The 14,961-nt window shown below is 40.3% G+C and overlaps 1 protein-coding gene across 1 annotated transcript in view; it reads right to left on the bottom strand.

Moving 5' to 3' along the window:
• Positions 1-14,713, bottom strand: part of LOC104934002 (uncharacterized) — a 30,521-nt gene extending 15,808 nt beyond the window's left edge. Inside the window, exon 1 of the mRNA XM_027276459.1 lies at positions 13,695-14,713. Coding sequence (XP_027132260.1) covers positions 13,695-13,784 — 90 coding nt within the window. The 5' untranslated portion in view covers positions 13,785-14,713. The remainder of the gene's footprint in view (positions 1-13,694) is intronic.
• Between the last annotated feature and the right edge of the window lie 248 nt (positions 14,714-14,961).

Raw genomic sequence — 14,961 nt, 5'->3', positions numbered from 1 at the left:
ATGTGGGCGCAACGTTGATGATCAAATACTAAATGTTTTAACTAGAGGATGTTGGATCAGATACAAATAAAATGTTGCTCAACGGTCATGATCAATGACTAAATGTTACTAATGTTAATGGGACAATACGAAATGTTGCTCAACTTCAGTGAAAATCAATCTGAATGTTGCTCAACGTTAATGAGTCAATACTGAAATGTTGCTCAACGTTATAATGCAATACTGAATGTTGGCTCAACGTTTAATGATCAGTACTAAATTTGCTCAAACGGTCATGATCAAATACAAAATGATTTGCTCAACGTTAAATGGAATCAATACGGAAAATGTTCCTCACGTTAATGGATCAATACTAAGTATTGCGGGCAACGTTCATGGTCAATACTTTAAAAAAAAATTGTTACTAAATGTTTATGATCAATACTAATATTGCTCAACGTTCTGTTCAGACGTAAATGTTACTAAAGTTAATGATCAATAGCAAAGGTTTTCTCGAACGTTCATGAAATCAAATACTAGTATGCTCTCAACGTTCATGGTCATACTAAATGGTAGCTCAATCTTAATGATCAATACTGAAATTTGCGCAGCGTTCATGATAATACTAAATGTTACTAAATGCTATGATCAATACAATATTGCTCACGTTCATGGGGTACATACTAAATGTACTACAATGTTAATAGGATGCAGATACTGAATGTTTGCTCACGTTCATGATCAGGATATAAAATGTTGGCTCAACGTCATGGTCAATGCGAAATGTTACTAAAGTTAAGTGATCAATAGCTAAATGTTTGCTGCACACGTATCAATGATCACTACTAATGTTTGCTGCAAAGTTTCATGGTCAATTACTAAATGGTACTAAAAGGTTATGGATCAATAGAAATGTTTACTAAATGTTTACATGATCATACTAAATGTTTGCTCAAACGTTCATGATCAATCGAGATGGTACTAAATGTTAATGAGCATAATAATGTGGGCTCAACTTTGGATGGGGGCAATACTAGAATGCTGGGCTCAGCAGTTGCAGTATCAATACTAAATGTTACTAAATTTAAGATCAATAATAAATATGGGTGCTCAACGTTCATGGTCAATACTAAAATGTTACTAAATGTTATGATCAATAGCAAATGGATTGCTTCCAAGCGTTCAATGATCAATACTAAGGTGTATGAATGTTCATAGAATCAATACTATGTTGCTAAACGGTCATGGTCAATACTAATGTTACTAATGTTATGATCAGTACGATGTTTGGATCACGTTATAGATCAATACTAATGTTACTAAAATGTTAAGGGGATCAATACATAAATGTTGCTCAACGTTCATGGTCAAATAATAAATGGTTGCTCAACTTTCATTGTCCATACTAAATTGGTTGCTCAACCACAGCCCGTTCATGATCAATACTAAATAGGTGTGCTCAACGTTGATGGTCAAGACTAATGTTACTAATGTTATGATAAAGACGAGAAATGTGTGGCCAACGTTCATGAATCGGGAATACTAAGTAGTTTACTAAATGGGGAAAAGTTAATGCATCACATACGTGAAATTTTGCTCAACGTTAAGGATGCAATACGAAATGGTGCTCAAGCATCATCCGTCATCAGGACAGCAGCCGGGGTGTGGTTCGCTCTCTCTCCATCTGTCGGGTCAGTGCTACAGTGGGGTGTTAAATTTGACGCGTCTATCATACCAGAGGTAAGCAGCCAACTCTTTTGCCCATGACAACCAACACCCCTGCTCGCAGCCAGTGTGAACCCGTCTGACTCGCCCTCCAGCGATCAGAATCAGTGAACGCAGTCTGACAGTGTGGATATGAACGATGCTTGTGGCTTCAGATCTGTGTCAGCGATCATGTCAGATTAACGTGTGACTGTCAGGAAAATTTAAACAGATTAAACACAGGCACAGCCACACACACACACACACACACACACACACAGGTGTGTTTCTGTATGAACGACCGATGAAATGACCTCGTCACTTCCCATGATTCCAAACAAAGACTCTTTATGTTCAGAGTGTGTGTGTGTGTATATATAGATATATAGGAGGGATCTATATATAATGTGTGTGTGTGTGTGTGTTGATGTTGGTGGTGTGTGTGTGGTGTGTGTGTTAGGAATATATAAAAGAAAAAAAATGGGTGGATTTAAGTGGGTGTGTGTGTGTGTGGGTGTGTGTATATGGATGGGTGTGTGGGTGTGTGTAGTCACATACTAAAGCGGGAATGTGAAGCTGATGAACGAGCTGCTCTTCTTCTTCTGTGGTGGTTGTCGTGGTTCTGAAGGCAACATTCAAGGCTTCTCCAGGACTCCTTAAAATGTCCATGAGCCTGATCCTGTAAGTGTTGACAAATGCAGGAAAACCAGAGAGCTGGACTCACCTGTCCAGGTGATCATGATCGATTACTTACATGAATGAAATATCTACAATGGCATATTTAGTGTTAAGGACAGAGAAAGTGGTGACGCTTTAGAAAGGCGTTCAGGTGAAACATGTCGAAGTACCACATGATGCAGCAGGTGGAACAGCTTAAAAACAGACAGTCTTCATCATCATCATCTCAGCTACATCTGCTCTTAAATCTCATCATCAACATCATCATCATCATCACCATCATGCATCTTGCAGTCATCAGGCGCATAAACGCATCTTCATCATCACCATCATCTTTCAGCATCTGCGTGCATCACCATCGATGCTTCATGCATCATCAATCACATCATCTGTCATCTTCATCATACATAACACATACAATCATCAGTCATATCACCCTCATCATCATCAGTGCTTCATCAGCATCATCTTCTCATCATCATCATCACCATCAATCTCATGCAGGTCAGTCGCTTCGTACATCACCAATCAGCTTCAGCAATCTTCGTGCATCACCATCAGCTTCATCACATCAATCACCAATCATCTTGACATCTTCATCAATACCATCATCATCTTCATCATCATCATCACCATCATCAATCAGCATCATCACCATCATGCATCATCACCATGCATCACCAGCATCGGTCATCATCATCATCTTCCTTCATAAACCATCAATACAATCCACCATCAGCATCATCCATAACCATCTAATCGTACATCGCCAATCATCTTCATCATCTCGTCAAATCACCGATCAGCGTCACATCATCATCATGACAACATATCACCATCACGTCATCACATCATCATCACCAGTAACAATCATCATCGAGCATCTTCGGAATCATCAACGCATCTCTAATCATCATCTTCGTCATCACCGAATCATCTTCACCGTAATCCTCATCAACTTCAGCCATCACATCATCAGCATCATCTTACACCATCATCAGCATCTTCTCATCAACTTCACCATCATCATCAACATCATCAATCTTCAGCCCATCTCAATCTTCAGCATCATCTACACATTCACACGATCGTCATCATCAGTTCAAACACAGGGAATCAATACATTCATCACGATCTTCATCATCATAATCTTCAGCACTTCGACAACATCATCATCACTTTCTTCTTCAGCATCATCCAGCGCGGCGTCTGTCTTTCAGCCTTTGTTATGTCACCAGCGTCTCACCAACCACTAAAAAGGTCAGTCCGAACATTTTACTCTTGTCCGGCGGCTCTTGCTCGCGAATCACTCTCTCCTTTCTCTTCTTAGCTAGTTCCTCCGTCAGCGTCCTTTCACAAGCTCGGCGCCTCGGCCATCATGAAGGTCCATAGAGCGCTGACTTCTTCTTACTTCTTCTTCTTCGTCTTCTTCTGCGTCTTTCTTTCTTCTGATCTTCTTCTTCTATTCTTCTTGCTTCTTCATTCTTCTTGGGGAAACTTCTATCTTCTGTACAAACACTGACACTCCCGCCGTGCCTGAGCGCACAGCCCCGGCTAACAACGAGCTAACAATAGCTAACAGGCAGCTACAGTTTACTTAGTGCACTGTGAGGTGGGCTGTTACTACAAAATAAAAGCAATCAACGCATCATCGTTGCGATTTGGCTGACCTGTCCAGTTGTTAATTGATAATGTGTCCTCACCTCTGCTGGCGATCTGGGTTCAGGAGCGTCGTCCTCGCCAGTCATCATTGTCCCGGTTCGGGATCCCGCTTCCGATGACACCAGGGCCCTGGTTCCGGCAATGGGGGGTCCTGACGGTTTTCACCAGACCGCCGAATGATCACGGAGGGGTCTTCGTGCAAGACCGGGACAGACAGAACCCGGTTCGGAAGGCGGTAAACCGCGAAACAACCGGTTTTGACTTTGAAGGTCGGTGTTTCTGCTGCGGGAGGGTATTCGTCGGGTCCCTTCCCTCGGTAACCAGATCTGATATCTCCGCCGTTCAGGAAGGCGTTACGGGGGCCCGAACGGGCCACTAAGTTCCCGTAACCGAAGCAAATCCGGACCCGTGTCGTGGAAAACACGAAAAAAACGACCCGGTTTAAACCCGAGATTCCGGAGGATGTTCCCGAGCTAAACGGTAGCCGGCTGCAGGACGTCACAGCCGGACGACACGTTACAATCACCGGTAGCCGTCAGAGAGGACAGACGGCACCGGAGCGCCGGTTAGCGGGCCGGTGGCCTCGAGAATCTCCCGCCGCGACAGTAACGCTTCCACAGGTGAAGGGGGGCAAGGGTCCTTAGTCCGTCCCGGGAGGGCGAAGCAGGGACCGGAGGTACAAACGTCAGTTGAGGCTCAGGTGTCTGCGTGTAACGGACCGTGAACGCACCGCGACAGGGTGAACAAGAGTCTGCAGTGTGACCGGAGGAGGAGGAGAAATCTTAAATTGTGGTGGGGCGGAAAGTGCCGTCCATCAAGCTGCAAACAGTTAGCTGCACAAAACCGAAGTGAACTGACAACAAATAAAAGTTGTCGTGGTGAATATTAATATAATGTTCCCCGTTTTTGTTCAAAATAAAATGAGGGTCCAGGTTTTGCTTTTTTTTTGGCAGAGAGCAAATAACTTAATATCTTGTGTTATGGTGGATCAGACCTCCAACCGTACGATAGACAGCAACAGTAACCATCAAGATACAAAACCAAGCAACACATCGGTATATCTAATAGAGAAAGGTAATAATTTTGATCAAGTTTGATTATTATAATTCAAAATGTTTTATCGTCAAACACATCAAAGAAAACTTTGTATGTTAAAAGCATGAAGGTCATTTATTGATTATGGATATTGGAATTTTAATTATTTGTTTTTGTTCACTTAATAAACTTTTTTGTTTGCATATTTTGTATAAAGCTAGATTTTAATTTATAGATTAGTATATTTTTAGTTGATGGTTATTTGTGTAATGGTTTATTTTTTGTTCTGTAAAAAAGTCAGAATAATTTTGGCGGGAATTTCAAGGTTTCAGTGTCTCAAAGAAAAACATCAGATCATGCAAAGAACATAATGAAGACACAGAACATGCCAAGGGAACATGTAAGAACACATAACATGTGAAGAACAGTAATGAGAACATGTGAAGTAAGCATGTAGAAGAACATGTGAAGAACATATGAAGACATTGAAGAACTGTGAAGTCAGCTGTGTGTTCATTGATGAGTCGCTGATTCAGTAGTTTTCTTGACGTCTTTTTCCCTCGGAGTGAGATTCCGAAACCTGTTGTTCATAAACAACTGAAATTATTCATTAATTATATTCATTTAATCATTCGTTCATCAATTCATCCGTGATGTTTTTGTTCGTTCATTCATTATTCAATAGTGTGACCTCATGTTGAAGATGGGTTTCAGACAAATGACCTTCTTCTTTCCTGACAGCGAATTTCAGAGCAGACAATGAGGTTAGGAAACAAGAACCGAGAGACTGAAGGTTTAGAAACAAGAAGAGAGATTGAAGGTTAGAAACAAGAAGATAGACTGAATGTCTTTTCTTCACACAGCTGAATATACTAGGATGTTTCTGTCTCCTGCAACTCCTGAGTTGGACCCACCTTCATGCAGAAAGTTGAAAGCAGGAAATTAGGAGTCAAGCAGAGGTCCTCTTTGCTGGTCAATCTGTCCTGATCATGTCACTGATAGAGAACAGCGCTGACTGTTCAGGGGAGCATTGACCACATTGACTTACATGACATCAGCACTGAATCACATGACTTACATTAATCAGCCACTGATCACTGGACTTACATGGACTCAGCACTGACCACATGACTTGATTTCAGTTCAGGTGAAAAAAAGAGTCAAAATGTTTCTCTGCATTCAAACATGAAAGAGTTAAAGTGTTGCAATTACAAACTTCAAACGTTCCACGCGTTGAGTTGTTCAGGGCATTTGTTGTTTGAAAAAATAAAAAACCATAACAAAAATCTGTTTCAAATATCAAAGCTGACAAACACATCCTGAAGTTACTCACTGCAGTGACGTTTTCGACCGGTTCGATCCAACCTTGCTGACTACTCAAGCCCTAAAACTTCACTATCTGTTACCTCTCTACCTGACCTTTGACCTCAGGGACTCTCAGGAACCGCCCCACAGGGACCTCATCACTCATCCTCATCACTTCATTGGATCATCAGTTTAGACACTTCACCTTCACCATGTGACCAACTTATCAGAAGTGTTTTATAGTTCAGTATTCAGGTATTAACACCCTGTTTCAGGCTCTGTCACCCTACATGTCACTTCAAACTCCTTACAGTGTTAAATTACACCGACACTTCCATACCACTTCAAACTTCCCTCATAAATAAACTACATGCTTATGAACTGTCACTTCAACTTCCCTCATAAAGAAAATTGTATGAACTGTTCACTTCACTTCCCTCACAAAGAAGAAACTACCTGCTTGCACTGTCACTTCAACTTCCCTACAAAGAACCTACAGCTATGTACTGTCACTCAACTTCCCTCATAAGAAGAAACATGTTTTTTATGAACTGTCACTTCAACTTCTCTCATAAAGAAAACTACATTGCCGGAACTGTCACTTCAATTCCCTCATAAAGAAAATGTTATGACTGTCACTTCAACTTCCCTCACAAAGAAACTAACCTTTTTTTTTTTTGCCTATGAACTGTCACTTCACACTTCCCTCATAAAGAAACATGTTATGAACTCGTCACTTCAACTGTTCTATATAAAGAAACTACATGCCGTGAAATCTGTCACTCCAACTTCCCTCATTAAAGAAGAACATGTTATGAAAACTTCACTCAACTTCCCTCACACAAGAAAATAAACATGTTATGGAAACCGGTCACTTCAACTTCCTCATAAAGAACCTACATTGTTATGAAACTGTTACTTCACACTCCCCATAAAGAAAACATGTTATGAACTTCACTTCAACTTCCCCTCACTAACAGAAAACGTGTTATGAACTGGTCCCTTCAAACTTCTCTCATAACGAAACTACATTTCCTTAACTGTCACTTCCATCTTCCCTCATAACGCCAACATGTTATGAACTGTCATTCAACTTCACTCATAAGAAACTACATGTTATGCCCTGTTCACTTCCGCTTCCCTCACACGAAGAAACCATGTTCTGAACTGTCCCTTCCCCTTCTCTCATAAAGCCACGTGTCTTGAACTGTCCCTTCACCTTCCCTCCTACAGGAACACTAACATGTATGAAATTGTACTCAACTTCCCTCATAAAGACAACTAATGTTATGAACTGTACTTAACTTCCCTCACAAAGAATACATGTTATGAACTGTCAACTTGACCACTTCCCTAATAAAGAAAAATGTTATGAACTGTCACTTCAGCTTCCCTCACAAGAAACGTGTTATGAACTATCCTTCAACTTCCCTTCCATCAGGAAACTGTTCTGAACTGTCACTTCAAATCCCTCATACAGAAAAACATGTTTATGAACCGTCACTCAACTTCCCTCATAAAGACACTACCTGTATTGAACTGTTACTTCAACTCCCTCATAAAGAAAACTTGTTATGAAACTGTCACTTCAACTTTCCCTCATAAAGAAAACCGCTGTTATGAACTGTCACTTCAACTTCTCTCATAAAAGAAAAACTACATGCGTTAAACTGTACTTCACACTTCCCCTCATAAAAAACCTGTTATGAAAACTGTTCACTTCACTTCATCATAAAGAAACTCCATGTTATGAACTGTCACTTCAGCTTCCTCACAAAGAAACATGTTATGAACTGTCACTTCAACTTCTCTATAAAGAAACGTGTTATTTGAACTGTCACTTCAACTTCCCTCATAAAGAAATACATGTTATGAATTTCCACTTTCAACTTCCCTCATAACGAAACTACATGTTCGAACTGTCACTTCAACTACTTCCCCTCACAAGAAAACATGTTAAACTGTCACTTCACAAACACCTACCTCATAAATAAAACTAATGTTTCTAAAAAACTGTCACTTCCGCTTCCCTCATAAAGAAACATGTTATTTGAAACTGTCACTTCAACTTCCTCACAAAGAAACTTTTATGAACTGTCACTTGGAACTTCCCTAATAAAAGAAACATGTTATGAAACTGTCACTTCAGCTTCCCTCAAAAGAAACGTGTGATGAACTATTCATTCAACTTCCCTCATACAAGAACATGTTATGAACTGTCACTTTCAAACTTCCCCCTCCTCCCAGAGAAAACATGTATGAACTGTCACTTCAGCTGCCCCTCACAAAGAAACATGTTATGAAACTGTCACTTCAACTTCCCTCCTACAGAAACATGTTATGAACTGTCACTTCAACTTCCTCACAAAGAACGTGTTAGGAAACTGGTCACTTCAACTTCCCTCATAAAGAAAACATGTTATGAACTGCACTTCAGCTTCCTTCATCAAGAAACATGTTATTAACTGTCACTTCAACTTCCCTCACAAAGAACCATGTATGAACTGTCACTTCAACTTTCCTCATAAAGAAACTTGTTATGAACTGGTCCTTCAATTTCCCTCATAAAGAAACATGTTATGAACTGTCACTTCAACTTCCCTCATAAGAACGTGTGTGAACTGTCACTTTTCAACTTCCCCACAAAGAAACGTGTTATGAACTGTCACTTCAACTTCCCTCTATAAAGAAACATGTTATTGAACTGTCACTTCAACTTTCCCCATAAAGAAAACGTGTTATGAACTGAACTGTCCACTTCAGCTTCTCCTCACACAAAAGAAACCTGTTATGAACTGTCACTTCAAATTCCCTCTATAAGAAACGTGTATGAACCTGTCACTTCACGCCTTTCCCTCATAAAGAAAGGGAAACACATGTTATGGAACTGTCACTTCAGCTTCCCTCATTAAAGAAAGACACAGTTATGAACTGTCACTTCAACTTCCCTCACAGTTATGAAGCAAGACTCTGTGAATCAGGTCCAGAGGATGGAACAGTTTGGACCTTCAAAATAAAAGCACCTCACCTCTTTCTGTTGTCTCTCCAGTTCCTTCATCCTGATCTCCGGGCCTCGGCTCTCCCGCTCTCGCTTTGCTGCCCGTTCGCCTCGGCCTGATGACCAACAGGTCCAACCTGATTATTATTGATAATTCAGACAGTATTGATCATTGTTCATCAGGTTATTAAGCATTACTGCACATTCAGGACGTTGTTCAGTAACATTAGTCAGTAATGTTACTGAACGTGTGCCGCGTACTGAACGGTTACCTACACATTTCTGTTTGCTAAAACGTTACTGACCCTTGTCAAACATTACTCAATGTTTGCTCAAATTAATGATCACTACTGAATGCTGCTCAACGTTAATGATCAATACTAAATGTTGCTCACCCGTTAATTGCTCAATTACTGAATGTGCTTCAACGTATGATCAATACTAAATTGTTGCTCAACATTAAATGATCACTACTGACTGCGCCTCAACGTTCATGTCACTTACTAACTGTTGCTCAACGTTAATGATCATACTGCCTGTGCTCACGTTAATGATCAATAACTAAATTTGCTCAACGTTCCTGGTTCATACTAAATGTTAATGATCAATTTACTACATGTTGCTCAACGTTAATGATCAATATAAATTTGTCAACGTTAATGATCAATACTAACTATTGCCTCAAGTTATGGTCAATACTAAAATGTTAATGATCATACTAAATGTTGCTCAACGTTCATGATCAATACTAAATGTTGTCTAACGTTAATGGATCAATACTAAATGTTGCTCAACGTTCATGACTCAATACTAAATGTTACTAAATGTTGATCAATACTAAATGTTGCTCAACGTTCTATTGATCAATTACTAACTGTTACTAATGTTAAATTGATCCAATACTAATGTTGCTCACCGTTCATTGTCAATACTAAATGTTGTCAACGTTAATGATCAATACTGAATTGTTGGCTCAACGTAATAATCAACTTACTGAATTGTGCTCAACGTATATGATCAATTAACTAAATGTTGCCTCACGTTCATGCTCACTATAAAAGTGCTCAAGTTAATGCATCCAATCCTAAATGTTGCTTCAACGTAATGATCAAATACTAAATATTGCTCAACGTTCATGGGGTCAAATACTTAAATGTTACAAATGTTAATGATCAATAACTAAATATTGCTCACCGTTTCATGTTCAATACTCAATGTTACTAAATGTTATGATCACTACTACATGTTTGCTCAAACGTTCATGATCAATACTAAATGTTGCTCAACGTTTCATTGTCACTACTAAAATGTACTAAATGTTACTGATCAATACTGAATTGTTGTCAACGTTCCTTGTGATTCAATACTAAATGTTACTAAATGCTAATGATCCAATTACTAAACTATTGCTCAACGTTCATGGTTTCCACAACTTAAATGTTACTAAAATGTTAATGATCAATACTGAAAGTTTGCTCACACCGTTCATGATCATACTAAAATGGTGCTTCAACGTCATGGTCAATTACTAAATGTTTACTAAATGTTAATGCTCAATAAAATGTTGCTCAACGTCATGATCAAGCTAACTGTTAACTAAAATGTGCATGATCATACTAAATGGCTCAACGTTCATGATCAATACGCACTGTTACTAATTTGTTAATATCAATACTAAATGTTGCTTCAACGTTAATGGTCACTAACTAAAGTTGTCAACGTTCATGATCAATTACTAAAATGTTACTAAAGTTAATGATCAATACTAAATGTTGATAAACGTTCATGGTTCAATATAAATGTTACTAAAATGTTACTATTCACTACTAAATGTTGTTCAACGTTCATGGTCAATTACTAAATGTTGCTTCAAGTTCATGGTCAATATCTAACTGTTACTAAATGTAATTGATCAAACTACTGGTTGCTCAAACGTTCATGATCAATACTAAATGTACTAACTGTTAATGATCAATACTAAATGTTGCTCAACGTTCATGATTCAAATCCTAAATGTTACTAAATGTAATGATCAATACTTACATGTTGACTCAACGTTCATGGTCAATACTAAAATGTTGCTCAACGTTCATGGTCAATACTAAATGTTTACTAAAAAATGGTATTGATCAATACTAATGTTGCTCAACGTTCATGATCAATACTAACTAAATGTTACTAAATGTTCATGATCAATACTAAATGTGCTCAACGTTCATGGTCCACTACTAAATGCTTACTACAATGTTAATGATCAATACTGGACTGCTTGCTCACGTAAGGATCAATACTAAATTTGCTCCACGTTCATGATCAATACTAAATATTGCTCAACGTTCCCTGCTCAATACTAAATGTTTTGCCAACGTTCATGATCCATTACTTAAAAATTGCCGCAACGTTCATTGATTCTAATTATAACTGTTGCTCAACATCAGCCGTCATCAGACAGCAGTCCGCGGCTTTGTCTCTCTCTCCACCTGTCTGTCTCTACAGGTGGACTGTGGACCGTCTTCCATACCAGAGGACAAGCCCCGGTTTTTTCCAATGACAAACAACACGCCTGCCTCTGCGCGCGGTGCAACCCGGTCTGACTCGTCCCTCCAGCGATCAGTTCACGTGAACGCCAGCTGAAAAACAGTGTGGATGAGAACGATGCTTTGATTCAGATCTGTGTCCGTCGTCAGTCAGATTAAAACGTTTGTGCTGCAGGATTACACGCCGATTACACACACACACCACACCCACACACACACACCAACACACAGTGTCGTTCTGTATTATTGAAACGACACCTGAATGACCTCGTCACTTCCCAGAGTCCAACAAAAGATCTTTATGTCAGAGATGTGTGTGTGTGTGTGTGTGTATGTGTGTGTGTGTGTGTGTGTATATATATATATGTGTGTGTGTGTGTGTGTGTGTGTGTGTGTGTGTGTGTGTGTCGTCCTACATACTAAAGCTGGAATGTGAAGCTGATGAACGAGCTGCTGCTTCTTCTTCTGTGGTGGTTGTCGTGGTTACTGAAGCAACATTCAAGGCTTCTCCAGGACTCCTTAAAAATATTCCAGGAGCCTGATCCTTTAAGTGTTGACCAGAACAGACTGGACTCACCTGTCCAGGTGATCATGATCGATTACTTACATGAATGAATGATCTACAATGCTTTTATTGTGAAGGACAGAGAAAGTGGTGACGCTTTATAAAGTCGTTCAGGTGAAACCTGTCGAGTCACATGATGCAGCAGGTGAACAGCTGACAACAGACATCTTCATCATCATCATCTTCTTCATCATCATCATCACCATCATCATCTTCATCATCTTCGTCATCACCATCATCTTCATCATCTTCGTCATCACCATCATCTTCACCATCATCATCATCAACTTCACCATCATCACCATCATCATCATCACCATCATCATCATCATCTTCACCATCATCACCATCATCATCATCAACTTCACCATCATCACCATCATCATCATCTTCGTCATCACCATCATCTTCATCATCTTCATCATCTTCGTCATCACCATCATCTTCACCATCATCATCATCAACTTCACCATCATCATCAACATCATCATCTTCACCATCATCATCATCTTCATCATCATCTTCACCATCTTCATCATCATTTTCACCATCATCATCTTCATCATCGTCTTCATCATCATCATCTTCATCATCATCTTCACCATCTTCATCTTCACCATCATCATCTTCATCATCGTCTTCATCATCATCTTCATCATCATCTTCACCATCTTCATCTTCACCATCATCATCTTCATCATCATCTTCTTCTTCTTCACCATCTTCATCTTCACCATCATCATCTTCATCATCTTCACCATCATCATCATCTTCTTCTTCTTCATCATCTCCAGCTCGGCGTCTGTCTTTCAGCCTTTTATTTCACCAAGCTCTCACCAACCACTAAAAGTCAGTCCCACATTTACTCTTGTCCGGCGGCTTCTTGCTCGCTCACTCTCTCCTTTTCTCTTCTTAGCTTCCTCCGTCAGCGTCCTCTTCACTCTCTTCTCCTCTGCCATCATGTCCATAGAAGCTGCTGACTTCTTCTGCTTCTTCTTCTTCTTCTTCTTCTGCTTCTTCTTCTTCTTCTTCTTCTTCTGTACAAACACTGACACTCCCCCGGTGCTCTGAGCTCACAGCCCGGCTAACAAACTGAGCTAACATGAGCTAACAGCAGCTACAGTTTACTTAGTGCACTGTGAGGTGTCTGTTACTACAAAATAAAAGCAATCAAAGCATCTCGTTGCTGATTGGCTGACCTGTCCAGGTGTTAATTGATAATTGGCCTCACCTCTCGGGCGATCTGGTTCAGAGCGTCGTCCTCGGCCGTCATCTTGTCCCGGTTCGGGATCCTCTTCCTGCCCGGGCCCTGGGTGCCCATGGTTCCGGACGGTTTCACCAGCCGCCGAATGATCCACGGAGGTCTCGTGCAGACCGGGACATACAGACCCGGTTCTGAAAGGCGGTAAAACCCGAAACAAACCGGTTTGACTTTGAAGGTCGGTGTTTTTCTGCTGCGGTTCGGCGGTCACCTTCCCTCGGTACCAGATCTGAGTCTCCGCCGTTCAGGAGGCTTTACCGGGGGCCGAACGGGCCACTGAGGTCTCCCGTGAACCGGAACATCCGGACCCGGTTCTGGAAAACACGAAACAAACGAGCCCGGTTTAAACCCGGAGATTCCGGAGGATGTCCGAGCTAACGTTAGCCGGCTGCAGGACGTCACAGCCGGACAGATACGGTACAATCACCGGCTGCCGTCAGAGAGGACAGACCGGCACCGGAGCGCCGGTTAGCGGCCGGTGGCCTCGAGAATCTCCCGCCGCGAACAGTTAACGCTTCCCGGTGAGAGGGCCGGGTCTTAGTCCGTCCGGGAGGCTGAAGCAGGGACCGGGTACGCCGTCAGGTGAGCTGCAGGTGTGCTGGCTGGTACCGGACCGTGAACGCACCGCGACAGGACGGTCTGCAGTGTGACGGAGGAGGAGGAGACTCTTATTGTGGTGGGGCGGAAGTGCCTCCATCAAGCTGCAAACATTTAGCTGCACACCGGAAGTGAACTGACAAATTAAAAGTTGTCGTGGTGAATATTAATATAATGTTCCCGTTTTTCAAAATAAAATGAGGGTCCAAGTTTGTGCTTTTATTTTGGCAGAAGCAATAACTTTATCTGTTTATTGATCAGACCTCAAACGCTGACATAGACATCAACAGTAACCATCAATAAACCATCAACACATCTATAATCAATAATTATGAATAATAATTATTGATCAGTTTGATTTTTTTCAAATTTTTATCTGTCAGCACATCAAATAAAACTTTTATTTTAAAACAGGAAGTCATTTATTATTATTGATTATTGATTTTAATTATTTGTTTTTCCTTTAAACTTTTTTGTTTCATATTTTATAAAGATATATTTTAAATTTATAGATTTTATTTTTATTTATTTATTTTTTATGTTTATTTTTATTTCTGTAAAAAATCAAATACATTTTGCATTTCAGGTTTCAGTGTCTCAAAGAAAACATCAGATCATGCAAAGAACATATGAAGAACAC

Source organism: Larimichthys crocea, unplaced genomic scaffold (genome assembly GCF_000972845.2).
Source record: "Larimichthys crocea isolate SSNF unplaced genomic scaffold, L_crocea_2.0 scaffold380, whole genome shotgun sequence".
In the NCBI taxonomy this organism is placed as follows: Eukaryota; Metazoa; Chordata; class Actinopteri; family Sciaenidae; genus Larimichthys; species Larimichthys crocea.
The sequence above is the reverse complement of the archived record's forward strand: the minus strand, read 5'-3'. Positions and strand labels throughout refer to the sequence as shown.